The sequence below is a fragment of the Hyperoodon ampullatus genome (assembly GCF_949752795.1).
Source record: "Hyperoodon ampullatus genome assembly, chromosome: 3".
Classification (NCBI taxonomy): Eukaryota; Metazoa; Chordata; class Mammalia; order Artiodactyla; family Ziphiidae; genus Hyperoodon; species Hyperoodon ampullatus.
This window is the reverse complement of record NC_136916.1, coordinates 66899263-66926742: the sequence shown is the minus strand read 5'-3', so window position 1 is coordinate 66926742 and position 27480 is coordinate 66899263. Positions and strand designations below refer to the sequence as shown.

The 27480-nt window shown below is 34.1% G+C and overlaps 1 protein-coding gene across 3 annotated transcripts in view; it reads left to right on the top strand.

Annotated features, from left to right (window-relative positions):
- Positions 1-23918, top strand: part of IREB2 (iron responsive element binding protein 2) — a gene marked incomplete at both ends in the record, with an annotated part of 44520 nt that extends 20602 nt beyond the window's left edge. The window contains 17 exons of one of the 3 annotated variants that reach the window (XM_079701100.1): positions 2184-2269; positions 2765-2948; positions 3976-4115; positions 6574-6745; positions 8659-8759; positions 10810-10926; positions 12001-12160; positions 12955-13090; positions 14273-14357; positions 14730-14886; positions 15199-15323; positions 16968-17072; positions 17169-17311; positions 19783-19930; positions 20016-20138; positions 22911-23096; positions 23808-23918. In XM_079701100.1, coding sequence (XP_079557226.1) covers positions 2184-2269; positions 2765-2948; positions 3976-4115; positions 6574-6745; positions 8659-8759; positions 10810-10926; positions 12001-12160; positions 12955-13090; positions 14273-14357; positions 14730-14886; positions 15199-15323; positions 16968-17072; positions 17169-17311; positions 19783-19930; positions 20016-20138; positions 22911-23096; positions 23808-23918 — 2279 coding nt within the window. Of the gene's footprint in view, positions 1-2183; positions 2270-2764; positions 2949-3975; positions 4125-6573; positions 6746-8658; positions 8760-10809; positions 10927-12000; positions 12161-12954; positions 13091-14272; positions 14358-14729; positions 14887-15198; positions 15324-16967; positions 17073-17168; positions 17312-19782; positions 19931-20015; positions 20139-22910; positions 23097-23807 lie in introns of those variants that run through there. The other 2 variants (XM_079701099.1, XM_079701101.1) reach the window with 2 other exon arrangements.
- Between the last annotated feature and the right edge of the window lie 3562 nt (positions 23919-27480).

The following is a 27480-nucleotide window of genomic DNA, read 5'->3' as shown; positions in this document are numbered from 1 at the left end:
AGTTAATTAAAATGGTAGTCTCTAAATACCATGATTTATTTCTGTTCCTTTGAAGAAAACTTTTCTTAAGAATTTTCTATAAATATATTTAATTTTTGTAACTAATGTAGACAGAAAATTATCTTGAACTGTAAATTTTTTATTTTAGTGAATTTATACCATTCACATGCTCATTATTCATTCAGCTTTCTTTTATGAAATCTATATTTTTAGCTTTATTTTCCTATTAGGCGATTTCTTATTCTTTTTATTGCATTGAGATCTCTGTGTTAAGAATATTATCATTATCATATGTTATAAACTTAATGAGCCCTTTTAGATAAGCAGTTTCCTATATAATACCATGGAAAGTAGTAAACCTGCCTGGAAAAGAATCCCGTTCTTAAGAGTTGGTTAAATTTCCTAATAGGCAATTTTTCAAAATAAAAACAAGAGTTCTATAATTTGAATTTTTATATGCTATAAAGTTTCCAAAGTCTTAGTCTTATTTTAAGAGAGTTATGTTGTTTATCCCATTGTTACTAGACTGTTAAGTTTTTTAAAGACGAGTTAAAAATGACTTACACTCTTTCAAATTGAAAAAAATTTAACACATTTAAGATTTAGGCTAGCTAAGGATAATATCAACACATATTTCATCATAAGTACCAAATAATATATTAGTTCATTTGTCCCTAAATTGGATCTTTCAAATTCTGGGTAGTTCTAAATTTTGTGCTCAATATAGCTGTAAAGCCTCAGGTTATAAGTGAACTCAGGTGCTCTTCCTTTCTAAGAATTCAATATAATCTGTGGGTCCTTTGCCATCAAATCATGACAGTTTTACATTTATGTAAGTACTCCTTATTCCCTACCTGGCTGTCCTGATTGTTAGGGACATGTTGAATTTTGAGATTAATTTCTCTTCTTATTTAGAAATTAATTTCTTGAAAAGGAAGATTTATTGATTCAAAAAATCATTGATTTTCTTGGGTATCTTTTTATAACTGGTATGAAGTGCTAAGATGGTATGTTTTTATTTCTAAAAATCCAATCTGGTGTAACATTTCCCCTCAATTTTGACTCTAAATTACAAAGTATTAAGATCATATATGTTATAGTCCCTGGTTGTATGAAAATAGTAACTCTTTCATGTGCTTTAATGCATCAGTGAAATATTAATTATAGACTCAAACAAGAAATTGAGGGATAGAGAGTTGAGAGCATACATTTGGCACTTGAAATCACTGCCTGATTTGAAGTCAGGTTATGAGCTAATAAATATTTGTGTGGTACTTTGTAGCTATATATACTATGAAAAGGTAAGATAATTGGAGTGGCTCTAGAAAGCTATGTTCCCTGAGGTCCTAAGAAAAATCTCATTAAGATGTGCTATGGCTTCAAATGATCACTCAGCAATGAATTATTAATCTTTGTTTTTTTTTAAAAAAAGTTGACAAACAACTATAATTATCTGGACCCTGGAGGACATGTATAATTTAAGTTATATTGATATTCTAGTCAACACTTAAATCACCAGCTGGCAAGTGAAATAAACAAAGCTGTTAGAAATAATTTTTTTTAAAATATCCATTAGATAAAAATAGCTTCCTAAAAATGGTACTATGTTTACTGCTTGGCAGTGAATTGTTTTTATCTCTTAGTTTACATAATTCATGTAAAATATATTTATAATCCATATAAAGTAAAATACTACTTTATATAAAATAGAACCTTCATTTTAGGTGAGATGAATATAAAATTTTTACCAAAAGCTCTTTTTAAACTATAAAGTAATGTTGAGTTGTCATTCTTACATTGTAATAATCAACAAGTATCTCCTAGTTTAACTGGTACAAGAGTTAAGTGGGTGGAGATGTACATGCTTATTTTTCATTAAGCTACAACCCTTCTTTTTCCTTGCAGTGGAAAATCCAACAAAGGTTACCATGCTACTTTTAATATTTTAGCCAAATCTCACAGTGATACATGTTAAGTACAGTTTGGGACACTGGTGTGGACCATGGCTTAAATAATTAAGTCCTTGCAGTAGCTTTCTAGTGTTACTTAAAACAGAGCTTCCTTGTTGAAAAGAAAATAACTGATTCTGAGAAGTCTAGTAAACTGCTATTCCCAGAATTTTTAAAATATGTAGACTTAGAAACAAGGCAAGTCTTTTCTGTAATACATATATTTAATGCCAGTTCTTCTTCTTTTTAGACCTGAAACAGTATTAAAAAATCAAGAAGTAGAATTTGGCCGAAATCGAGAGAGGCTTCAATTTTTCAAGGTATAAATGATTGGGGGGAAATTTTTTAATAGGAGTTTATGAAATATTGAAAGGTTTGATTTTTATATCTTTAGAAGTTTTTAAACACTAGCAGTAGAACCCTTTTTTACTTTTTTTCCTTCAAATAAAATCTTAATCAGAAACCCTAGTGTATAACAAAATATTAAAAACAGTGGCTCTAATTCAAGTGAGCTTGGAGGGTCTTCTACTTGGGCCTACCCCTTTTCCCATCCCTGAGAATCCTTGGAATGTAGTTGAAAGCTACTGTTTATCTGGACTATTGGAACATTTTTCTTTGACTTAATTTTGTTTTAATCTGCAAAATGAATATATTTAGGTTTAGTATCTGTGTATTTGTTTTTATGTACTGTAAACTTTGACCATGATGCACACTGGTAAAATATTTTTAGTGTCAGTATTTATTTATATGTTGATTATGAGGCAAATTCAGATATATGCTAACAGTTGGATTTCTTAAATTTAAATAAAATACAGTGGAGTTCAAGAGTTTTTAAGAATGTGGCTGTAATCCCTCCTGGAACTGGAATGGCTCATCAAGTAAACTTAGAGTATTTGTCAAGAGTGGTTTTTGAAGAAAAGGACCTCCTCTTTCCGGACAGTGTCGTTGGCACAGATTCTCATATAACCATGGTGAATGGTTTGGGGATTCTGGGGTGGGGTAAGTAAATGACTAAATATATTTAATTCTTTTGGGGAGAGGATGTCAGGAAATTTATAAAAGAACATAAATAGCAGGGTCTTTATAGCCTCTTTGAGGCTGTTTTTTCACCTATAACAGCAGCAACAAAAGTAAATCTTAATTCAAGTGTTTGTGGACAGTGTGGTATAAGAGAGAATTTATGAAAAGAAATGTGGACCTTGCCCAGCACAGCACTACCATTTGTGGAGTGGTTAGTGATGATGATGATGTCTATGAAGGTGATGTGCTTATTACTCCCTTATTTAAAGTCCTTCAGTGGCTTCTCCTAGCATTCTTTGTAAATCCAAATTTCTTCTTTTTTTTTTTTTTTTTTTTTGCGGTACGCGGGCCTCTCACTGTTGTGGCCACGCGCAGGCTCAGCGGCCATGGCTCACGGGCCCAGCCGCTCCGCGGCATGTGGGATCCTCCCGGACCGGGGCGCGAACCTGTGTCCCCTGCATCGGCAGGTGGACTCTCAACCACTGCGCCACCAGGGAAGCCCCCTCTTCATGTTTTTCATAGGGCTCTTCACAACCTGTTGCCTCTTTAGCCATTTACCCAAACACATCTTTTATTTCCCTGAGTGGCCTGTGCTATTGCACCTCATGGGTTTGCATCAGCTATTCCCTCTGGCAGAGTGTATGTACTCTTTTATAGGGTGCTATAATTGTTGGCTTTTTGTCTTTATCATTAGACTGAGCTTCTTGAGGTTGACAAGGGCTGGGTTCTATTCATACTGTATCTTGAGCATAGCATAGTACCTAGCATAATAGATACTAAATGTTTTCTGAATTTAAAATAAAGGTAAAAATCAGTTTTTTCCAACCATGTGAGTGGAGTCATTCTTTTGAGAAGACTTCAGTTCCATATCTACAGTAATAGCATTATAGTAATTCTGTGCAAGGTACTGTGTAAGACAAGCTCGTGAAACACCTAGAGATTTAGATGTTGCAGAGATAAATTATCTTTAAATGCGCTATACTCATATACCTGTCTGTTACATTAGGGGTTGGAGGTATTGAAACAGAAGCAGTTATGCTTGGTCTGCCAGCTTCTCTTACTTTACCAGAGGTGGTTGGATGTGAATTAACTGGCTCATCGAATCCTTTTGTTACATCCATAGATGTTGTTCTTGGCATTACAAAGGTAAGTTAAAATTTTGCTAGCTGTGTAACTTAGTGGACATGATTTTTTTTGTAAGTAGAAGAGCCCCATAAGAGCAGGGATTTGGGTTCATCACCTCATCCTCAGCACTCTGATGTTATTAGCTATGTCATCATAGTACTAATAGCAAAATTTAACCCTTTATACTAGTAAGTACAAAACAATTTGTTGTGTCGTTGTTCACTTGACATGTTAACTCATTTATTCTTCGTTACAAGCCTATGAGATTGTTACTATTACCATCCTTATTTTAATTCTGTGAAAACTGAGACACAGTAAGGTTTAATGACTTAACCAGAGGGTCATAGGGCTGAATGGTCAGTGTAGAACAAGGTTTCCCACCCAGGCAGTCAGGTTCTTAAGTCCACGCTCTTAACCATTATGCCTTATTGCCTCAGTGAATGTTTGTTGCCTTCGTGGATTAAAAAAAAAAAAAAATCGTATTTAGGAAATGTCTAATTGCATCTCCTTTAATACTTATTTGAATCATTTGTCCCCTGAAAACTATTACTGTATTAGATAGTACTTTAAAAAATATAGGCTGTAAAAATGTGGTAGTGTCAAATTTTTCTATTGGCTATTTTAACATTTAAAAAAAAAAATTGTCACTCTGCTGTACACCTGGAACTAACACAACATTGTAAATCCACTATACTTCAATTAAAAATAAAAAGAAATGATAAAAGTGTTATATAGAAATTTTTTCTCTGAATTTTTAAAATATTGGCTGCATGCGTTTAATATATGTACTGTAGGGTTTCCTGAAGACAATAATTTGTAACTCTCCATCCTAAGTTTCTAGTTTTCACTAACTTTATTATAATGATTAAGTCCCATTTCATTAAATGAATGAACCTGGGAAATGTTCCACAAATAATTCCAATTTGGATCCCAGCGTCTCAGCATTTTCGGTTAGATTACTGGTCTGAAGGCTTTCAGAATACTCCGCAGGGAAAGTAAATGGTATCGCCTCCCTCACCATTTAGTATTGATCCCTCTTCCCTAATTAGAAAAAAATTGATATCTTGCAGAAATGATTGATTCAGTGTGTGGTACCAAAAGATCAAGAAGTTAAATAGAGAATTGAAGGATTATTCCTAAAGGAAAAGGAATATCCCATTATAATTTTAGAAAAATCAATTCTTTTCCTTCACACATACTGAAAATTAATGGTGCTTTTTAGATTCCTCCAGCTATATTTTTTCTTAACAATGTTCTATGTATACTTTTGACATTTTGGCTTATTGATGCAAAAATTAAATATGTAGGTGTATCTTTTTTATTATTTTGTCCCATATTTGAGGTCGTGTTCTATTCATGATCTTTGTAGGATTAATCATATGTTGTTTTTCAAAATGTATATTGTGGTACCTCATTAATTTGGGGAAAGCAGCATTTGGCTTACTGTATCTAATCTATATGGCTCTTATCCTCAGAAATAAAACAGTGAAAATTAGGAAACATGTTTCTTTTAGGGTTGAGTTTCTGCATCTATAAAACGTTTGGATTAAGTGATCCTTAGCACTTATAAAATGTTAGAGCTTAATATTATTCATAGGTTGAATGTTGTTTCTTACTTCGTCACTGTGCTGAGCAGTCCCTCTATACCATTCTGACAGCATTTTACAATTGAGAGAAGGTGGGTAGCTGTTTTTGGTTACTTAAAAATTAGTAATAAGAAAAATGATTTTAGAAGGAATTAAGTTTGAGGCCACATGTTAAATCGTATCAAAATGAAATTTACCTAGGGGGACTTCCCTGGTGGTCCAGTGGTTAAGACTTCGCCTTCTAGTGCAGGGGGTGCGGGTTCGATCCCTGGTCAGGGAGCTAAGATCCCACATGCATCGTGGCCAAAAAAAACAAAAACATAAAACAGAAGCAGTATTGTAGCAAATTCAGTAAAGACTTTAAAAATGGTCCCCATCAAAAACAAAAAATCTTTAAAAAAAAAAATTTACCTATAATTAGTGATGCTGTAAATATTTGGATCAGTAGTTGGCATTCAAAGAATTTTTATAGCAGTATATAATTTTTTGAATTTAAATACACAGTTTCATCAATATATTAGTATTTCACTAAATCTAAGATGCCATCATTGGTTAGAAGCACCACTGTTTTATGTGCTGCTAAGAAAGAAAGAAGACTGCCAACTAACAGACACACCATAGAGTCTAAGGTATACTCTGATTTCAGACATTAAAACGGGAATCTTAGCCATTTTGAACTTTCAAGCCCTTTTCTACCCTAATAGTAACATTTGACCACTCTTCTATTGACTGTTTACCTTAAAATACCTGGAAAACCAGAATGAGTTGATGTTTCATAAAAATAACAGAGGACCTCTTTCACTGTCAGTAGTAATAGATTAAAAATTAGATTTTATAGTTTTCAGAAAATCCATGCTAATTTTGTGTGCGTTTCTGTGTATCTCTTTATATAGCACCTCAGGCAAGTAGGAGTGGCTGGAAAGTTTGTTGAGTTTTTTGGAAGTGGAGTTTCACAATTATCTATAGTAGATCGAACTACAATAGCAAACATGTGTCCAGAATATGGTGCTATCCTCAGCTTTTTCCCTGTTGACAATGTGACATTAAAACATTTAGAACATACAGGTAAGACGATATAAGATCACTAGGATAAATGTGTTACATTTCCAATGTGTCTATCTGAAATATTGTATAATAAATTACTACCGTGTACATGTTATTTAATGTTCATGAAATTGTCTTATTTCAAAACAGCAGCTTTGAAATAAACTGCATCAGATGTGTTTAAAGAGTGTTGTGTCCTCAAACCTAGTCCACTGCGACCCATTTACAGCAGTTTAGAGGAGTTATTCAAACTGCTGATCTTTGCCTCACGTTTTCCCAATAATTAATAATGGATACATACCTCCACCCTGTTAGTGATCAGAGGTTGCAATTTAATGGAAGTCAGGCTTGCGCACATTCACAGCTGTTCTCTTCTTCATCCAGGAAGAGAGGAGCCACGAGACAGAGTTTGGGAACCAGTGCTCTATTTAAAGAATAAGCACATAATTTTGTGAAAAGCAGCATAGGGTCACAGGTTCCAAATTCTTATTGTAGCCTGATTAACTAGGAACTTTGACCACTCTTCTGTTGACTAATATAGAAAATACTTGCAAAACCAGAATGTGTTGGTTTTATAAGGCCCCTAGTCTTTAAAAAGCAGGTTCTCTTTATTTGATCCACTTCTTTTTTTAAGAGATCATTACTGAACTACTAATCTCATCATAAGTATATTGGGGAGATACATTCTAGTATTCTTCAGTTTGGGGGCAGATTATGATAAGTCAAATGGCAAAATGGATGACTGGTCCTTTGGAACCTTGGAAGGAATGGTCCTCATAGAATACAGAGTTTTCTCTAAACTGGATTTTGGGTAGTAGAATGTTCAAGAGAGAAATGCCTTATTCCTTACATATTGATATGAGTTAATGTCATAATGATCTGTCACTGTGTAACAAATTGTCCTAAAACTTAGTGGCTTAAAACAGCAACAATCATTTATTGCTGCATAGTTTCAGTGGGTCAGTAATTCATACAGGTACAGATTGTCTGTGCTTCATGATGTCTGGAGCCTCAACTGCAAGACTTAAAAGCTAGGGCCAGGAATCCTGAAGGTTTGTTCACTTGAATGTCTGGCAGTGAATGCTGGCCATCAGCTGGGAACTCAGCTGGGACTGTCAGCCAGAACACCTATTTGTGGTTTCTGAATATATAATCTGGGCTTTCTCACATGGTGGCTTTTCAAGGGTTGGTAACCTGAGAGAGCAGGGGTGTGGAGGGTTGGGGAGAGAGAAGGTACATGCCAGTTAGCCAGCTAGCCAGCTAGAAATTACATTGCTCAGGTTTAAGGGGAACGAACGTAGATTCTACCTCTTGATGGATGAATGTCAATGTCACATTGTAAGAGAACATATACCTTAGGATAGATGTTGTTGTGGCAACAGTTACTTACTTCTCATCAAGCTAACATAACTACCAGCATGTTTAATTGGAAACTTTATTGTTAACATCTAAGTTCTTTTAATTTCTGGAAGATCTTGTTAAATCTCTATCCTGCTCTGTAAAACTATTCTTAACTTTCATTTACTTTATTCTTTCATTTTGACTATTATATTAATGTTGCTTATTGTTTAGGGAAGGTAATGAATTTCATCTTTCATGGTGGCTAGTGATTTATTATGTTGAATTTTGTTATTGGTTTTTCTCTTGCAAACAATATTTTTGTGAGTTTTATATAACTGGCTCAGTATTTCTGATCTTGTCTGTGATTGAGTAACTTTTAAAAGGGGGGATTATGGTATGTATTTTATAAAGAGTTTTTATGAAGGGTAAAATTTTTACTATTGAGAATAATACCAATTTGTAAAGAAATCTTTTCTGAGTGCTTAGTAATAAGTAATATTTGCTTCTTGCTCATCACTGAAATTCGGCATCGTTACCCCCAAAGATTTAAAAATTTCTGAAAGGATTTTTATTGTTGTTAATCATCTTTTTAGGTTTTGACAAAGCCAAACTCAAGTCAATGGAAACATACCTTAAAGCTGTGAAATTGTTTCGAAATGACCAGGATAATTCAAGAGAACCTGAGTATTCCCAGGTATATACACAATAACCCACCTAATAGTAGTTAAGACTGTAAATTCTGGAGCCTGACCACCTGGGTTTGAATCCCAGCTCTAAGACTTACCAGCTATACAACCTGGGCACTTTTTTAACCTTTTTGCCTCAGTTTCCTCATCTCTGAAATATGAGGATAATATCTGCCTCATAGGATTCTTAAGAGGTTAAGTACAAATTCATTATGACAGTTTCAAGCACATAGTAAGTCCTCAGTAAATGATAGCTGTTATTATTTAACAAGTTAATGTTATTTGTGACCCAACTCTGATTTTATTCATTAATTTTACATAGATTTATATTACAGTAAATTTTGTGACATTTTGTCAAGTCTCAATTTTTAGTACCGAAAATATAAAATTGACTCAATTTATCGGTCTAATTTTTTTCTATTTTAGGATAAGAATACTATAATCTACTCCCCAAATATCAATTTTGATGATGTCTGCACCTGGTTAATGTCTATACTTTGTAAAAAATCCACCGTTATGAAGGGGATATACAGTTATGTGATCTTAAATGTTACAGATATTTTTACAGTCTAAGCAAGTATTTCTCATCTTTTGGAAATTTATATTGAAGTAGGTAGAATTCACTTTCAGGAAAGTTGTAATAAAATTCACTTTCTAGAAGTGTGTCAGGGATCTAAATCAACTTGGTGTTATCATTTGTATGGTTAACTGTTAAGCTCTTTTTTCTTGGGAAATCCATTTTCTCACCCAGCTTTATTTTTCTTCATAGCTTGTATCCCTCCCTGATACCTATCAATTTGTATAATTATTTGCCTGTCTTTCCCTCACTAGAATGAATACAAGTAGGCTCCATGAGGACAGGAACTTCACCTGCTTTGTTTGGCACTCTGTCCCCAGCTCCTAAAAGAGTGCATGGCACATAGTAGATGTTCAGTAACATGTTAGGTGAATAAGTGAATACATATAGTATATTGAGTGCCATATAGAATCCATAGGAATTGAATTTTTGTGATGTTCTGGGCAAATCTTTTAACTTCTCTGATTATTTTCTGGTCCCTCTCAGTACCATTTATCAAATCTAGTGCTCTGTCCACATTTTTTTTAAAAAGGGAAAGAATAAGAACAATTAAATGGAAACATTTTGGTGGTATAATGAAATGGAATAAATGTGCCTATTAAAAACCTGACCAGATAGATGATAAGAAATAAAACTAGAGTTCACCAGGATGTTGATTTCAAGAGAAACTCATACATACTTAGACACAGACTAGGATCACCTGGATCCATGAAATAAAAGTGTAAGAAAAGCAGGTGTTTCGGCTGTGCTCAACCAGAATAAACAGGGCTGTTAAATAATGATGAAAGTCATAGTGAAGAAAAATTTGTTTGAATTGATTATACACAAATAAAATGTACATAGGGAAATGGTAGAAATACCAGAAGAAATTAATAGAAACCTAACTGGGAGGTGGAATTTTTATAAAATATGATTTCTTTTAAACCAAGGAATAAAAACATGGTCTGCAGGGGCCTGGCTAGCTAAACTAGAACCAGGAGTAGAAAAACCCTTTTCTGCTGCGTCCCCCAAGCACCCTCTATTGACCAGACATAACATCGTACAAGCTGAGAAAGGAGAAATGTTTACTAAGCCCACCTCTGTTATCACAGAGCAGGCAAAGAAGGATGAATTTGGAGCTCAGAAGCAATAAACTTAGCTGGCACAGGTATCTACTTTATCATCAGGCATGTGTGAAGACAGTGTTATCTTTGTGAGAAAAAACCATTTGGGGGAAAAGAATTTTATATAGACTGTATGGTTGGTGTTGTGCTAGTTTGCATACTGGTCTGCTAGTCTTTTAGCAAATTTTTATATATTACGTTTCATAAATTAAATGGAGTTGTTTTAAAATATTTCTTGGGAGTGTATATCACCATTAAAACAAATTGCATTAAAACAAATGTGAGCATATTCATTCTGCATCAGAAAGTAGTACTCAAGTTGGAATCTGTACTTACAAATTCTAATTACTTTTCTCCCTCTTTTCTCTCATTTCCTAGGTGATCCAGATTAATCTGAATTCAATAGTTCCATCTGTCAGTGGTCCAAAAAGACCTCAGGATAGAGTTGCTTTGACAGATATGAAAAGTGATTTCCAAGCTTGCTTAAATGAAAAGGTAGATTGCCTTATTTGTCAATACACTTTGTGCTAAGTAAGTAGTGAAGAACTAGCAGGATGACCCATGAACTCAATCAACTGCTGTATTTTTATATGTTATTGGCGCACACCAGCAGCCCCCTCCTTTGCCTCTGTCCAAAGTGCAAGTCAGACATTTCATGAGCTTGTTCCCAGATCCACTGTGAGGACCAGAGGTTGATTGGGTATTTTTAAATAAAAATTAAAAGTTAAAAATTGAGTTTCTTAGTCATGATAGCCTCATTTCAAGTTAAATAGGTACATGTGGCTATGGCTCTTGTATTGGACAGCATAACTATTGAATATTTATGTCATCACAGAAAATTCTGTTGGGCAGCACTGCTCTAGACTTTTGTGATTTCTCAGACTAGGACAAAACCACTACACTGTTGTGATTACTCTCTTAAAGTCTGGTAAATTAACTAAATACCAAGAGACCTCTTTGACTTTCAGTGTTTGTACTTCCCGTCTTGAGAATCATGGCTTCAATCTTGTCACTTTTTCTATTCTGAGAACTAGTAGCTGGCTTTCTTTTCAGAGCCTTTCTTTTTATAATTTCTTTTTTCTTTTTTTTGAGGGAAATGTCAAACTTCTACAGGAATAAAATAGTGTAATGAATTCCGGTGTCCCTCACTTCAACAATTACCAACTCATAACCCATCTTGCTTCATCTGTTCTACATACATATAGACACACAGGATCATTTTGAAGCAAATCTTCAAGGCCATTTTTAACAGAAAAAGTTTGTACCATCTCCTGAGAATTACTCTTAAGTAGGAATGAATAAAGAACAGCAAAGCCAAATAAGATCTGGATCATGAGTAGTTGGCTGCACTCAGTAGGTAAAAGCTTAGGAACACCACCAGACTCCTGTCACGATTATTCAAATTGATGCTTCAGCTGAATTATAACTACTGAATGTCATGGACCTTCAGCATCACTCACAAATAGTCAGAACTTACCAAATGTCAAGGATCTGCCATATTTTCTACCAGTCTTTTTTTCTATACATATCCAGAATATTTAGTTTATATTTATGTGCAAATTTGTATAGGTTGGATTTAAAGGCTTCCAAATTGCAGCTGAAAAGCAAAATGATATCGTCTCTATTCATTATGAAGGAAGTGAATATAAGCTGTCTCATGGATCTGTGGTCATTGCTGCTGTTATCAGTTGTACCAATAATTGCAATCCATCTGTCATGCTTGCTGCAGGTAGGTTGCGGTTTATAGCCATACATTTTCTGTTATATTCACATTCTGTTTCTTAGATTATGCATGAGTATTGATGCCTGTGTTTGATCTTGAGAACCTGAGTTTTTAATTAGGTTTTAAGGAGCCTAAGTTTGATTTATGTTATTAATTTTGTTTTTATTACAAAGAAGGTGAATTTTTAAAATTATAACATGGATCTATGAGTTTTAGGTTGTATCTGTTTTATCTGTCAATTTAGAAGTATAGTTAATTAGCAGATCTCTTGAGCTACTAGACATTTACCATAGCAGTGTACTAGATTCAGTTGAGACACAAAGGAAGTAAAAGATTATTGACAAGGAATATAAATGAAATCAATTGTATGTACATGGAACAATTCATTAATCATATAAAATCAAGTATAATAAATGTTAAATTGCTATTAGTTCATTACGATTATAGCATTTAAAATGGTTCATTTAATGATATGTATTATATGTGTACATGATGTTATTATATATCCTTTTCCATTTGTGTGCATGATGCCATGATATCAGATTGTATATTAATAATTTATAATGTAAAAGCTAGTATATCTACCACAATTTTTTATTTGTTTTAAATGAAACAAATCAATAGAATAAAGTGAACAAAATAATGACAGTAAATGTGTGAATTTTAGACTTTTACCCTAACCTGTATTGGAGGTGACCTGTAAAATAAACCATAAACCCTTTCTTACTTCCTACTTTAATATGAGGGAAAGAGGGAGAGAAACATTGCCATAATAAATTATTGTTTATTTACTATTGCAGGTCTTTTGGCTAAAAAAGCTGTTGAAGCTGGTCTGCATGTTAAACCTTATATAAGAACAAGTTTATCTCCAGGCAGTGGGATGGTTACACATTACCTCAGTTCAAGTGGAGTATTACCATATCTTAGTAAGCTCGGGTAAGTGATGGTTACCACTCTTTATATTGACATTGGTATTCAGCAGTGATTGAAACTACTTGTTAGGACCTTTCATATACAAAAAGAAGATAGAAAAAAAACGCTTTAGTTCTACTTGTTGCCTTGCCATTACCACAAAATCTTTGAGGCCGTATCACTCAGCAGACATTTACTAGGCATATTCAATGAGCAGCAAGGCATTGTGTTGGCTACAAAGAAGTAGGAGATGTGATCTCTAATTTAAAGATGGAAACACAAGACAAACAAGTAAAACCAAGTAACAGTGACAGACAGGTAAGGGATGGTACCAAGTACTACATAATTTGCATGAGTCGTGTAGATCATCAGTTTTCAGAACAGAGTGAGATCTTATAGGTTGCATTATTAACTGAGTAAATTATCTTAATTGAGGTTTTGTGAGATTATTGTATCCATTAAGCATAGGTTAAGTTGTCCCTGAACTTTGGAGAAAATAACGTATTTTTTATGTACTAAAAAAAATAATTGATGCTAGCTGTGTTTTCACTGTGTATTTTGGAACATAGTGTCTTATGTAAATCAATTCTTTTGCAAAACTGCCTGCCAAGTTTTAGGTTTTTTTCTTTGTTTAAAAGAGCAGCTGAAAGTAATTTTGAGGATTATACCTGTAATTTTTAAGTTATATCATCTTGCAGTTTTTGTCAGGAGCTTTTCTTGGGTTTAGTTGGTTGAGAATTAAAAGATTACTCCTATCAGAGTATCCAATTACAGTGCCTCTTTGGGGGCCTTTGGTCAGATTGTTGCAGCCAGGTCCTCTTGATATTTGACAGTTTAAACCCCTTTGGAGGAAAGTATAATATCTATTTTTTGAATGGTCATGTTATATTCCTAGCGAGTAGTATCTGAAGAATTTTCTTGCATAGTGTGATAAGTTTTGTGTCAGATTTAGTTAACCAAATTTAACTAGGGAGTGTCCTAAGTATCAGGGCTCTTCAGAGGTTTGCCTTCAGTACAGATAGCATGCCTGAGGGTCAGACTTGATTGCTCAAAAGCTGTGAAATGAACATGTTGATGAAGGTTCGTGTGTTGTGAATATTCTCTTCAGCAATCTTACTACAGTGATGGAAATGAAAGATAAGACTTGTCCTTTCTTTATAAATGTTGTGATTTTCTGTCCAATCACATTTATTTTTTGAAATGCAGATTTGAAATAGTTGGCTATGGATGTTCAACATGTGTGGGAAATACAGCACCCTTATCAGAAGCAGTTTTAAATGCAGTAAAACAGGTAAACTGTGTGGATCAGTAAGACATCCAAATGGTTTTTCCTAACTGTATTTCACTATTATCAAAAATATATATTAATGTATTTATACTTCTGTAGTCCTTGCATCTCTTGGAAAGAGTAACCTATCAATCATAAAATGATTCTTTGAAGTCATTTTTAGAACCCTGAACTAATTCCTTAATAGTGTAAGGAATTATTTTAGTTTATTTACAGTACTGATAGTTCTGTACCTAATAATTGGAAATAATGCTTTTGGTTATCATGCCCTCAGAAGTGTAATATTTGAGATTTCTTATATGTGATTATCCACATTTGTACCATCTCTTGAATTGAATATATTCATTTGTGTTTTTTGTTTTTTTGTTTTTTCAGGGTGATTTGGTTACTTGTGGAGTTTTATCTGGAAATAAAAATTTTGAAGGTCGTCTTTGTGATTGTGTTCGTGCCAATTATCTTGCCTCTCCACCCTTAGTGGTAGCTTATGCCATAGCAGGCACAGTGAATATAGATTTCCAGACAGAGCCTTTAGGTATCTTTTCCTTTATATGTATACATATATACCTGCGCACACTTTTTTTCCCCAAAAGTTGTACTTTTGAAATGTTTCCTAGACTGTTCATTTATTGAATTACTTCAGAAAATCTTATCATGATGCATTACTAATTTTTGATTCATATGAAGAATATATAATGTGCAAGTAATTAGTTCTTTCAGCTGCTTACACCTGAAGCACTCTTGTTGAATAATATACTTGGTTTCTATGATGTGTCTTTGAAAAGATGTGAACATTTTGAGGGAGTTACTTTTTATACTAAATTTCATATGAAAAATTTTTAACCAGGTACTGACCCTACTGGCAGGAATATTTACCTACATGATATTTGGCCTAGTCGAGAAGAAGTTCATCAGATAGAGGAAGAACATGTTGTATTATCCATGTTTAAAGCATTAAAAGAGAAGACAGAGGTAAGACTCTCATTTGTTTCTTAAAAGGTTTAATAAAGTGGCAGTGTTTCTTTATTTCATGTATCTTTCTGAATGGAATCAAAATTTAAATTACATTATTTTGAATACACAGTGAGTGACATTTTGTATCTGGAATCTCTAGTTTCTAATTAAGAGTATCAGAATTGATTTATTTACTCATTAGAAATGTATAGCAAACATTTATATTTGGCATCCTGAACATGGACACACTTCATAGAACCTGCCCTTGTTTGTTGTTACCATTCCAATGGTTCAAAGTTCAAAAGAAACAAGAGCAGACATTGAAATCTCCCTCCCACCCATTCCTTAGCCATCTACTTTATCTCCTCAAAGGCAACCAGTTATGTCAGTTTCTTAAGCATTGTTCCAGAGATGTTTTGTGTATCTAGAAGCTAATACATACATTCACACTTTTTAAAAAGAACTTAGAATATAAATATGAGAGCAAAAATGATAGTTATTCACTTAACAAATATTTATTGAGCCCCTAGTATGTGCCAGGCACTCTTCTAGCTGTTTGGAATATATCAGTGAAGAAAACACAAAGTTCTCAAGGGGAGAGGCAGATAGTAAATGGTAGACAGAATAATTAGGTAAATTATACAATATGTTAAAAAGTAATGAGTGCTGTAGAAAATTACAGAACAGGGTAAAGAGAACCAATTGTGTAAAATTTGTGGAGTAGATTGCAGTTTTATATAGGATAGTTGAAAACATGGTATTTGAGCAAAGTTTTGAAGGAGGTGAACAAGTTAGTCATATATCTGAACAAAGAACAGGGCTTACCAGGTAGAGGGACCAGTGTAAAGCCTTAAGGAGGGAACCGTAATGAAGGCAGTGTGACTAGAACATAGGAAGTAAGAAGGATGGTGGTAGGAAATGATGTCCAGATTACATAGGGAATTTTAGGCCATTATTAAAATTTAATCTTTTACTCTGAAGTGAGATGGGGAGCCATTGGAAGGTGTGGAACAGGAGTGTCATAATCAAAAAGATTGCACTGTCTTTGAATTGAAACTATATTGGGGCAAGAGGATTGGATAGTAAGAAGGATAGAGTCAGGAGGACCTATTGTATGTAGTAGTCCAAAGTGAAAAATGGTAATAGCATGGAACATTTGGGGTAGCAGTGGAGGTGGTGAGTAATGGTGAGATTTTGAACATAGTTTGAAGGCAGGACTAATAATACAGTGATGTAGGACAAATATGTTGGGGAAAAAAAGGTTTTTTCCATGATAATATCCTTAAATATTAAAAGTATACCCCAAAACACACTTAATGTTTTGTTTAAGTTAAGCAACATGTTTAGATCTTTCTAAATTCTTTAGCTTTTCTGGGGTTCTGTAAAGTCTTTCACATTCAGTTTGTATTGAAACTTAACTCTTAGGGCATTCCTGAAAATCTGGTATATTGGAATTCGATGAGCAAATTTTATCAATTCAGTCCAAAAATGTCATAATTTTATAGAATGCAGTGTCTTAGCTTTCTTTCCAAATGCATGAGGCCTATTTTCTTTTTTTAATTCTAACCTAAGTACTATGTTAATTTCCTCATTTTCATAAACCTCTTTTTCTGACTCCATTTTATCTTTCTTTTGGTTTATCAACCAAAACCATATTCACAGATGGGGAATAAACGGTGGAATTCTTTAGAAGTACCAGATTCAGTTTTGTTTCCATGGGATTTAAAGTCTACTTATATCAGATGTCCTTCATTTTTTGATAAGCTTGTAAGTACTTTTTTACTATTTGATATTTTAAAAATTGTTTGAAGTTTAAAAAACCTCATGAAGAGTTAAATGCCTTCAACATTTTTTACCTTTTAGACCAAAGAGCCAGTTGCACTCCAGCCTATTGAAAATGCCCATGTCTTATTATATCTGGGAGACTCTGTCACGACAGATCATATATCACCTGCTGGAAGCATTGCTAGGAGTAGTCCTGCTGCTAAGTATTTGACAAACAGAGGGTATGTGTACATGGTTATAGACTGTTTTTGTTTTATCTTTCTCATTAATTAAGAGGCTTTTACTGGTCATGTTTCTTTATCCAGTAAATTACATGCTATCATGGGTGCCTGACTGTCTATGTATTTGACCTAAGCAAAAACTGGGATACCTGTTGTACCTGCTTTTGCTTGTAACTTTAGAAATTGAAATTGCTATTTTAAATTGAGCCCTTGTCCATTAAATAAACAACTAATTGGAAACAGGAGTTTTCTTTTTCAGTGCTACTTTGTTGAAAAGTCAGATTGGTTTGACCTACCAAATAAAGCCTGATGGTTCTAACCATCTTCCAGTGTTGGACTGCACAATTTAAATGTGTGTATTTTGGGCTATAAAATGTACATGTGTGAGTCTAGGCTTGATCTGTATCAAATCAAAAGACAATGAATTTCTGCTTCTTGAGTGTAAAATTTCACAAGAATAATAAATGTGAATGTAAAGGAGATCATTTACATAGGATATATAAATCCAAAACTAGAAAGATTTTGTTTCATTTATGTGTGATTAATAACGTAGAGTTGCTCGGTTATCAAAGAACTGTTTTGACACCAGAGACAAAATTTTGCTAAAGGTAGAATTTGTGGTATTGCTGCCTGATTAGCTTTTTGATTCTTGAACTATGCAAATGATAAGACTTTTCATTGAAATATCTTATAAAAATCAGTGCTACATAGCTTGGTTTGACATGTAATACTGCATAGCTCTTACTATAATCTCATTAGTGCTATTGTGAAATCTGTGTTTGAATTTATTTTCTAGTTAATTGTAGTTTAGTGGGAATTAAAACACTTTTTGGTAGAAATTGCTAATAGCAACTCCATTTGGTATAATTTGATGAAGATAAATCAGTTTGTTTTACACACGGCTTTTGTTCATAGTGGTGAGAAATAAAATAAGTTTTATTTCTCCCAAATATTTTTTAAAAGGTGATTTCCATCTTGGTCGTAATTGTGACAAAGATTCCAACCCCCCCCCAAAGAAAAAGCCACCACTTCTCTCAAATACACAATTTTTATATTTATTGTAATTGCTGATATGGATTTCTTAGCACAGTTAATACCGTAGTTTTCATCAGTTAAAAATTTTATTTTTAAAGACACTCAAACCCCTCTCCATCTCCATCCTGAAGTACAGTGTTTAAATGTACATCCTGAGATAAGATGTTTAAATTAGAAGAATATTTGTTGTCTTTACATAAAAGACCAAATTAGAGACTGATGGAAGTTGGTTATTGATTCTTGAGATGCTTATGCTCAGTTTTCTCGTGTCCCTAAAAGGTCATTTATATAGTAACCAATCCAGTAGCAATGAATATCCATAGCACACAGATAATGGTGTCTAAATACCAAGTCTTAGGACAAGCAGCCATTTCGTCTTAGAGAAATGGTTGATTCCAGGTTTGGCCCTGGAAAATATACAAGATGATTCTAGATGTCTTATACCAAAAGCAAAAGAGCTATAGAGACTACCAAAGAGTGTTTTAATTCCCACCAAAGTACAATTAACTTCCAGCCTTTCTGTCAAAAGGTCTCAGGAGCCAACTTGAATCTGTCACTGCTCAAAGATGGGACATGTTGAGCATCAATAAAGTTTGTCTTCATAGAAGTTTTCCAGCTAAAAAATGAAGAAGGAATAAGAGAAATAGAGTATCATCATTTTGCAGTCCCTAATGCAGTCTAGACAATGATGATCAATCACTGGTAGCATTCCAGAAAGAGAAAACTGGGTATCATGTGCTCCTGATGGAAGTAAGACCTATGCAGCATTGTTGCAAAAATTAAAAACCCAAATCTTGTCAAGTCACTAGATTTGACATCTGGTTAACAAGAAATACAGGAGGGAGAACAACATATGAAATGATACTGTGGAGATGCAGTCAGCACGGTCTAGATATAGGAAACTACACTACAAATGACCTAATTTCTTTAGATAAAGTATAAGAGGAGACAAAAAAGGAGAGGGAACATATAGATTAGAAAAGACTTGAGATCAACTGGATGAATTTATAAACCATATTTGGATCTGATTGGAGCAAACCAACAACTAAAAAAGTAATAGGAAAACCAGGGACATTTGAATATTGACTGGCTAGCTGGTATTAAGAAGTTCGGAGGGTTTTGTTTGTAACAAGGTAGTATTTTTAAGTCCGTATCTTTTAGAGAAACATACTGAAATGTATACAGTTAAAATATGATATCTGAGTTTTCTTCAAAACAGTCTCATGGAGGATGATAAGAGAAGAAACAAAGATTCCATGAATTGATTATTGTAGAGTAGTGATAGGCTCCTGGGCATTCACTGTTCTGTTTTCTCTACTTTTGTGCATGCTTGAAATTTTCCATAATAAAAAAGTGTTTATGAGTAAGTTTTACAATTTAATAATGTGATTATTTTCCATCTAAAATAAAAACTAACTTTCATAACTTTGTTGCAGCCTTACCCCTCGTGAATTCAACTCTTATGGAGCCCGAAGAGGTAATGATGCTGTGATGACAAGAGGCACTTTCGCAAATATCAAGCTTTTTAATAAGTTCATTGGAAAACCAGCTCCAAAAACAGTTCATTTTCCATCAGGACAAACGGTAAGGATGTATACAGAGTATTTAGGCAGTTGCTAACTAGATCAAAATTTGTATTAAAATTTCTTATGTTTGTTTTAATCTACAGCTAGATGTATTTGAGGCTGCAGAGCTGTACCAGAAGGAAGGTATCCCACTGATTATTTTAGCAGGGAAGAAATATGGTTCAGGAAATTCAAGAGATTGGGCTGCCAAAGGACCATACTTGCTGGTATTGATTCTTAAATTGTATCTTAAACTTCAAAGAGTTTTAAATATTCCCTTTTGTCAGTAACATCCTGTCAGAGTTCATTTTGTTCATTTAGACTTTGTATGCCTACTTGGATCTCATCTGTGGGTGTTTTTAAGTGACCTTATATAATACGTTGTACTAATCTAGTTGCATTTTAATACTCTGAATTTAATTAAACTTACATGAGTCGTATTTGTGAAAATAAATGTGGTAGAGGGAAAGGGTATTCTGTCTTAAATTATTGCTTTATAATAATAATTATTTATACCCATTGGTAGGTTTTTTTTTTTTTTTTAAGAATTTATTTATTTATTTATGGCTGTGTTGGCTCTTCGTTTCTGTGCGAGGGCTTTCTCTAGTTGTGGCAAGTGGGGGCCACTCCTCATCGCAGTGCGCGGGCCTCTCACTATCGCGGCCTCTCTTGTTACGGAGCACAGGTTCCAGACGCGCAGGCTCAGTAGTTGTGGCTCACGGGGCTAGTTGCTCCGCGGCATGTGGGATCTTCCCGGACCGGGGCACAAACCCGTGTCCCCTGCATTGGCAGGCAGATTCTCAACCACTGCACCACCAGGGAAGCCCCCGCATTGGTAGTTTTACTTGCCCCCTTTTCATTTAATTTTCTCTGATTTGCTCCATCAAAGGTTAACGACTCAGAGATAGTGGGCCACGTTTTACTTTTATCTTTTTCCAAATAGGTGATATTGGTCCCTGGCTGTCTGCTAGGAAGACATTTCTGTTGAGACTGTTTCCTTGTTGAAGAGCAAATAGGGGATCTGTTGGAGAGAATAGTCCTGTGACGTGTGCTCTCTGCCATTTCATACTCACACTGTGCTTCTCTTTACAATTGTAGTTGTTGAAAAGGCTGGTCAAAATACAGCCCTCATAGCTATTATAATCATACAAACATCATTTGTTTTGAATCTTTAATTCCCCTCCCCCTTAAAATGTAAATACTCTAAGGAGTTGTGGGAATAAGTCTAATTCTTTCGTCTTTGTAAGATAATAATTTTAAGTACCAACATACTTCAGAGATACTCCAGTTTCGGTTCTTCACCACTGCAAGAAAGTGATTATCACAATAAAGCGAGCTGCACAAGTTTTTTGGTTTCCCAGTGCATATAAAAAGTTATGTTTACACTGCACTGTAGTCTGTTAAGTGTGCAACAGCATATCTAAAAAAAATTGTACATACTTTAATTAAAAAATACTTTATTGCTAAAAAATGCTAACCATCATCTGAGCCTTCAGCAAGTCGTATAGTAACATCAAAGATCACTTGTCACAGATCACCATAACAAATAAAATAATAATGAAAACATTTGAAATATTACAAGAATTACCAAAATGTGACACACACATGAAGTGAGCAAATGCTGATGGAAAAATGGAGCCTGTAGATTGCTTGACACAGAATTGCCAAAAAACTTCAATTTGTTAAAAAACATAGTATCTGCAAAGCTCAGTAAAAACAAGGTATGTCTATATCATGAATATTAATTATAGGTATAGGTTCCCTTTTTTTCCTCAAGTTTTTTTAGCTTTTTTTGTTGTTGTTGCGGGCTTTCTTCATATAGCTGTTGATCCTTAGCTGTCCATTCAGTTAGACATTAAAAAACTGATTACAAGCTGTGGTTGTGAGCTGCATTTTGTTAGTGGGCCTTACTAATGATAAGCTACCTTTTTCATTGAGATAACCCTATATGTTAGTATCTGTAACTACTTTCTCTGGGCCATTCAGTGAGACCCATTGAAGAAACAGACTTACTCCCCCCATTTCTGATAGTATTCTCACCCAGACTTCCCGTGAGCCTAGTGTTCCTCCTCAGTCTAGAGCATCCATCCTCTATAGGATGATGGCACTCCCAAGGGGTGCAACAAAATCTTACTCTTTTTATGTATGAAGTATAGATACACATATAAAAACAGATACACAGTATATTTGTGACATTAAATTTTGGGGGGGTGGGCAATGAGGAGGAAGATGTGATTAGAAGGGAAATGTCTAAAACTCCTTAGGAGGATAATAATGAAAAAAAGTAGAGAAACATGGGTCTTTAGCTGATTTTGTCCAGAGAATAGCCTCCTCTCTTGAGTGGGAACTGAGCTGGAGATCTTACTGCTTTTTATAGACTTCTGACTAGTATCCCAGTGTTCTGAGAAACTCATGCCTCTGAGTCTCAAGCCTTTTCTAGGTTCTTTGTTGCAAATTGACTCAAATCTTACTGGTATCACCCTAGTTTCAGTTTATCAGTTTGTAGTTTCAACATTGTCTGCTAAGTCAGTTACCTGTCTCTGTTTTCTAAATATTTATAGAATTTGCACATCCTATTCCCTTTGTTGCTATGGGTTTACACTTCTTTATTCTTTTATTTCAGTGGCAATTTAAAAGGGAGTGTTGATGAACACATATGTTAGATCTACCATAATTAAACAGAAATCCTCCTGAGCCCTTTTTGAGTTTAAAGCAGCTGCCCCCAATTATAGAGAGTGCTTACTATATGGTAGGCACTGGCAGTACTTAACCCTGGAGTGGCTGAGGGGCAGTTAGAAGGAGTTAAGGAGCTACTTAGAGAAAAATAAACTATAAAAGATTTCTTTAAATACTTTGATATAACATTGACCTTTTAGTATGGGGTATTGGGTTTAAAGTTTTTACAGAAAAGCCAAAAGTAGAATTTTTTTCCTTTTAAAATGCTCAGTAAAGCAACTTTCAGAGATGAATGGAGGAAATAAAATGCATGTTTGTTACAGGGTGTGAAAGCTGTTTTGGCTGAAAGTTATGAAAAAATTCACAAAGATCATTTGATTGGAATTGGCATAGCTCCACTTCAGTTCCTTCCAGGAGAAAATGCAGATTCTTTGGGCCTCTCTGGCAGAGAAACATTTTCTTTAACATTTCCTGAAGAACTGTCTCCTGGAGTTACGTTAAATATAAAGGTATATCTAAAATTCTCAAATATATGATTGTGTACTATATATTTAAATAGATGGTTGTAAATTGAGTAAGAAACAATTACTGTAAATTGCATACTAATGTCAGTTAGTGAACAAATTGTAGTTTAAGAAGGCTCTGTTTTCTCTGTACTTAAACGGATGTTAATATAGTTGATGTTCTCCGAGGAAAAGTAAAAAACACCGTATACTTAGTCCAGAAAGAAGACATGGACTTCCAGTTACACACGTTAACTTCCTTTTCCTCATTATAAGCTCTCTCTGTCCTGATCTAATTTTATCCCAGGCGCGTACACCACTTTAGGAGAAGCCAAAATTGAGTGTTCAGGGTTAGAGTAACACAGACTTTACAACCAAGAAAAAAGGAAAAAGTAGCAATATTATATGCAATGAATATTTAACATAAAATGAACATGAGTAACAACTTCCCTAATTAGTAAGTCAAAATCTAAATCATTTGATTTAATGTTTTAGGTGATACGATGCTTGTTATTTAGAATTAGGGACAAAAATAACGTGTTTTTCTACTTAGCTGTGAAGCCTGTGGTTTGGTATCTTAGGTGTTTTCAAGCAGGAGAAATGTTTCTCAGAGAGAATATGAGTATAGTCATTGAATATGAAGACAGATGGTCTTAACCACTAAGTAAAACTTTGTAGATTTTACCACTCATGTGAGATGTTTTTGTTTGTTTAAAGACAAGCACTGGAAAAGTATTCAGCGTGATTGCTTCCTTTGAAAATGATGTGGAAATAACATTGTTCAAACATGGAGGATTATTAAACTTTGTGGCACGAAAATTCTCATAGTATCTACTCACCATGGATACCTTTCATAACTGGTAACTGCAAACAAAGCCTTTTGTGCTGGACCCAGGAATCCTTACCATGGAGCTGCAGATAGTCCCAGTATGCTCACTTATCTCATCCATGGATGTAAATGATTATGAATCAATGTAGTGACTGAAATGAAATCTTCTTGATTTTAAATAATATACGAATGGTGCTATTAACATTGCTAAAATCAGCGTGTGAAGTGTGTTGTGGAAGAGGCCTGTAAGTATGGGGGGATATTTTATCAGACCATTTTGTAAATAAAGGCAGAATTTGAACTTGTGTTAAAGATTCTTATATGAGTAACCTTCCTGAAGTCTTTTGTTTAGTTTTGCACCTATAAAACTGTATACTACTGTTTGTTGGTTTAAGAGTAGCAGATTGAAATATAACAAGCCAGATAACTAAAATTGTGGAAGGTGAAATCTGATTTATAAGTGGATTTTCAGATATATTCGTTCCTTTTCAGAATTGAGTTGCACATAGTTGTCATTCTTAGTTTGTAATATAAGCCAGGGTTATCCTAAGTCTCAGTCTAACTGCAAGGGATAGAACCTGCCCCATACACAATCATTCTGTCCAATCCAGCCAAGGTTTCCTCCACATCAGAAGGTGGACTGTTACAGAATACAATTGATTGCGTAGCACCATGTATTGGCAGTGAAAATATGTATCACATATGCAGCCCTTAATTTTTCAGTAATTTGCTACTGTTACCCTGGCAAGCCTCAGATGGCATTATATCAATTGGATTATTTTGCTCACTCTGTGTGATACTGTAACTTCCTATAACCTAATATTTTAGGTATTATTAACTAAAAGTCCACACTCTTTTATGGTTGCTAAAGAGAACTTTATTTAATCATTAAACGCTAACATGATTTCCTCTAGATTTTTAAATTATCCACCCTAAATTATATGGTTGTTCAACCCTAAACATTTTTTAAATGTTGGTTACTTCTTAATTATTTAAATCGATTTCCTGTCATTTTGAATCATTTTACCTGGGATGCACGATACTATTAATTATATATGCTTTTGCTAACCGTCAGGATAAAACACTTAAGTTATTGCTGTCTGAATACTGTATTTTCTCTATTTGCATGTCTGTTTATCACATCAAATGTTATGTCAACAAGAAGTTTGTCAACTTTTAAGAAAAAGGTTGGATAATTAATTCCAAAAAGTCCTATACCTTTTTTTAAATTAAGAAATTAAACTTAGCAGGCAAAAGGTTAATTGTAGTGATTTTTTTCCCACATGGAGATCATCATATGACCTAGTTAAGTTACTGCAATTCAGAATTAGCTCACATTGCACAGAATAAAGAATTGTTTTTTTTAAGCTAAAATGCTGAAATTAGCAAACCAGTGGGTAAAGACCACTGAGAACTTTGCACATAATCAAATCATACAATCTTTCGAAAATATTCTGCAAATATGTGTTTAGACAATTAGATGGACTAGAGTTTGGCAAAATGATTTCCCTTTTATTTAAATTTTTTATAAATATTTTCTTTGATACTTTCAAATCACATTGTGTTCTTGATGTTTTATAATGCTGTGTATTTGTCAGTGCATATGTTTTTAATTTACATGAAAACATGAATTAGGGATGGAGAATTTACAAGTTGAACATTAAAATATCTGTTACAGGCTTTGAAGAAATGATAATCCAGATTGTTACGTGTGGGGAAAACATCTGTTTTATTTTTAAGCCATACTGTAATATAATATGTAACCTACGGGCAGAGGCCTGGGCATCATCATAAACAGCACATCTAGGAGATGAAGAGATGATAGAGCTAGCCAGCTATGAATTAAACATTTATATTTCCAGTCTACCCAGTCCAGTAATAATACAAGCAGATCTTGTATTTCAGGAACAAAATCAAGGTTCTCTTAATCTCTTGCTTATATACAATGAACCAAAAAGCTTGGTAAGCAATGGCTATCAGTTTGTGAGGAGAGTCATGGATGTATGTCCCAGAGCATACTTATATTTCTGCCTCCAGCCAAATTCTGTGTTTGCAAAAATGTGGCCCCTGTTGGTTTTTATTGTTTTACTTATCTCCTTTGTTGAATATATCTGGATAATTTTGTATTCTAAAAAAATACACAAATATTGTGGCAGGAAGTATAATAGGCCCCTTAGAGAAGGAAATTAGTGTTGTGACTTTGAAAGTACAATTTCAAAGGTCATTATCAACAGCAGTATTTTTGTTATATTTTAAGAAACATTATGCTACATACCATTGCCATATTTCATGCCTTTGGGTTGCTAATCGCTGAAAATGTCGTCCAGTCACTGAATTGCCATTAGTATACCTAAAAAGTTTCCAAGATGACAGTTGTTACTTCCTGTTTTATCTCCAAGCTGACATTTGAATGAGAGGTATTAGACTCCCTTTCGCTAAATTGCTCAGTTTTTCACTGGGAATCAAAATTCAGTGGTACTAAAGGACAAAAAGTACAGCTAAGACCTAAATCAGAATTCTAGTTGTTTGCATATATGGTAACAGTGTTGTGTGCATTCGCCTTCTCAGTGTTGAGTGAGAGGATGAGGAGAAATTATTTGACTGACATTTTTCTGTGGTTGAATTAAAAGACACCTTTCTTTTGCCTTCAGGTTTAGGAGAAAGTGCTAAGATACTGGATGTTGACCCTATCTTAGTTTGATTTGGAGTTATAAAAGAGAGGGGAAGGAGGTGAACTTAGTCTTCTTTAGTGACTTTTCCCCTAAAGTGTGATAGTGCTGATGTTTCTATCAATTTTACACATGGTATGTAATTATGAAACCATATATCTCACTTAAGTAAATATAAATCATTGTCTATTATTTAAAGCCAACAAAACAGTATAACAGTTTTAAGTTCAATAATTTTAAGTATTGTATAGAAATATATTGGAGGCAAAGTTCAGTTGATGACAATTGTGTATATGTTACTGATGCTGTAAATTATTTTTAATAAAGAAAACTGTATTATCACATATTTGACTCTTGTTATAAAATATTTTGTGGTAATTAAAAAATAAAATATAACTTAAAAAGAAATAGGATACCATCCAGAAATTTCTCTTCAAACATGTTAGTTAAATGTTCAGACATTAGTTATTCCCAATATAACTGCCAAAATGAGAATGAAAACCAAGATAAAGTTTGCAGTAGGAATAGCCTCGAGGAAACAATAAGTAAAGTTGAACTTGATTCAAGGGTTGTTCCAACAGGTACTTAGATTCATGGAATAACATTTTTAGAGTTGAAAAGACTAATCTCTCACCCAAAGCAGGATCCCTTGTCTAAATAACATCTAACTGGGTGACCTTTTCTTGAACATTCAAGAGATGGGAGACTGTGCTAGGCAACCCATTCTGATGAATAAGTTGGACCCTCCACAAGTTGCCCTGAACATAACCTCCATACTCTAGATCTTTTTTTATGGAGGTAATTTATGTTAAAGTGAACATTTAGGACTGAATTCATCTCATGCTACAAAGTTGTGTATTACAGGAGGAAAGGGCCTTTTCTTGATGGATGC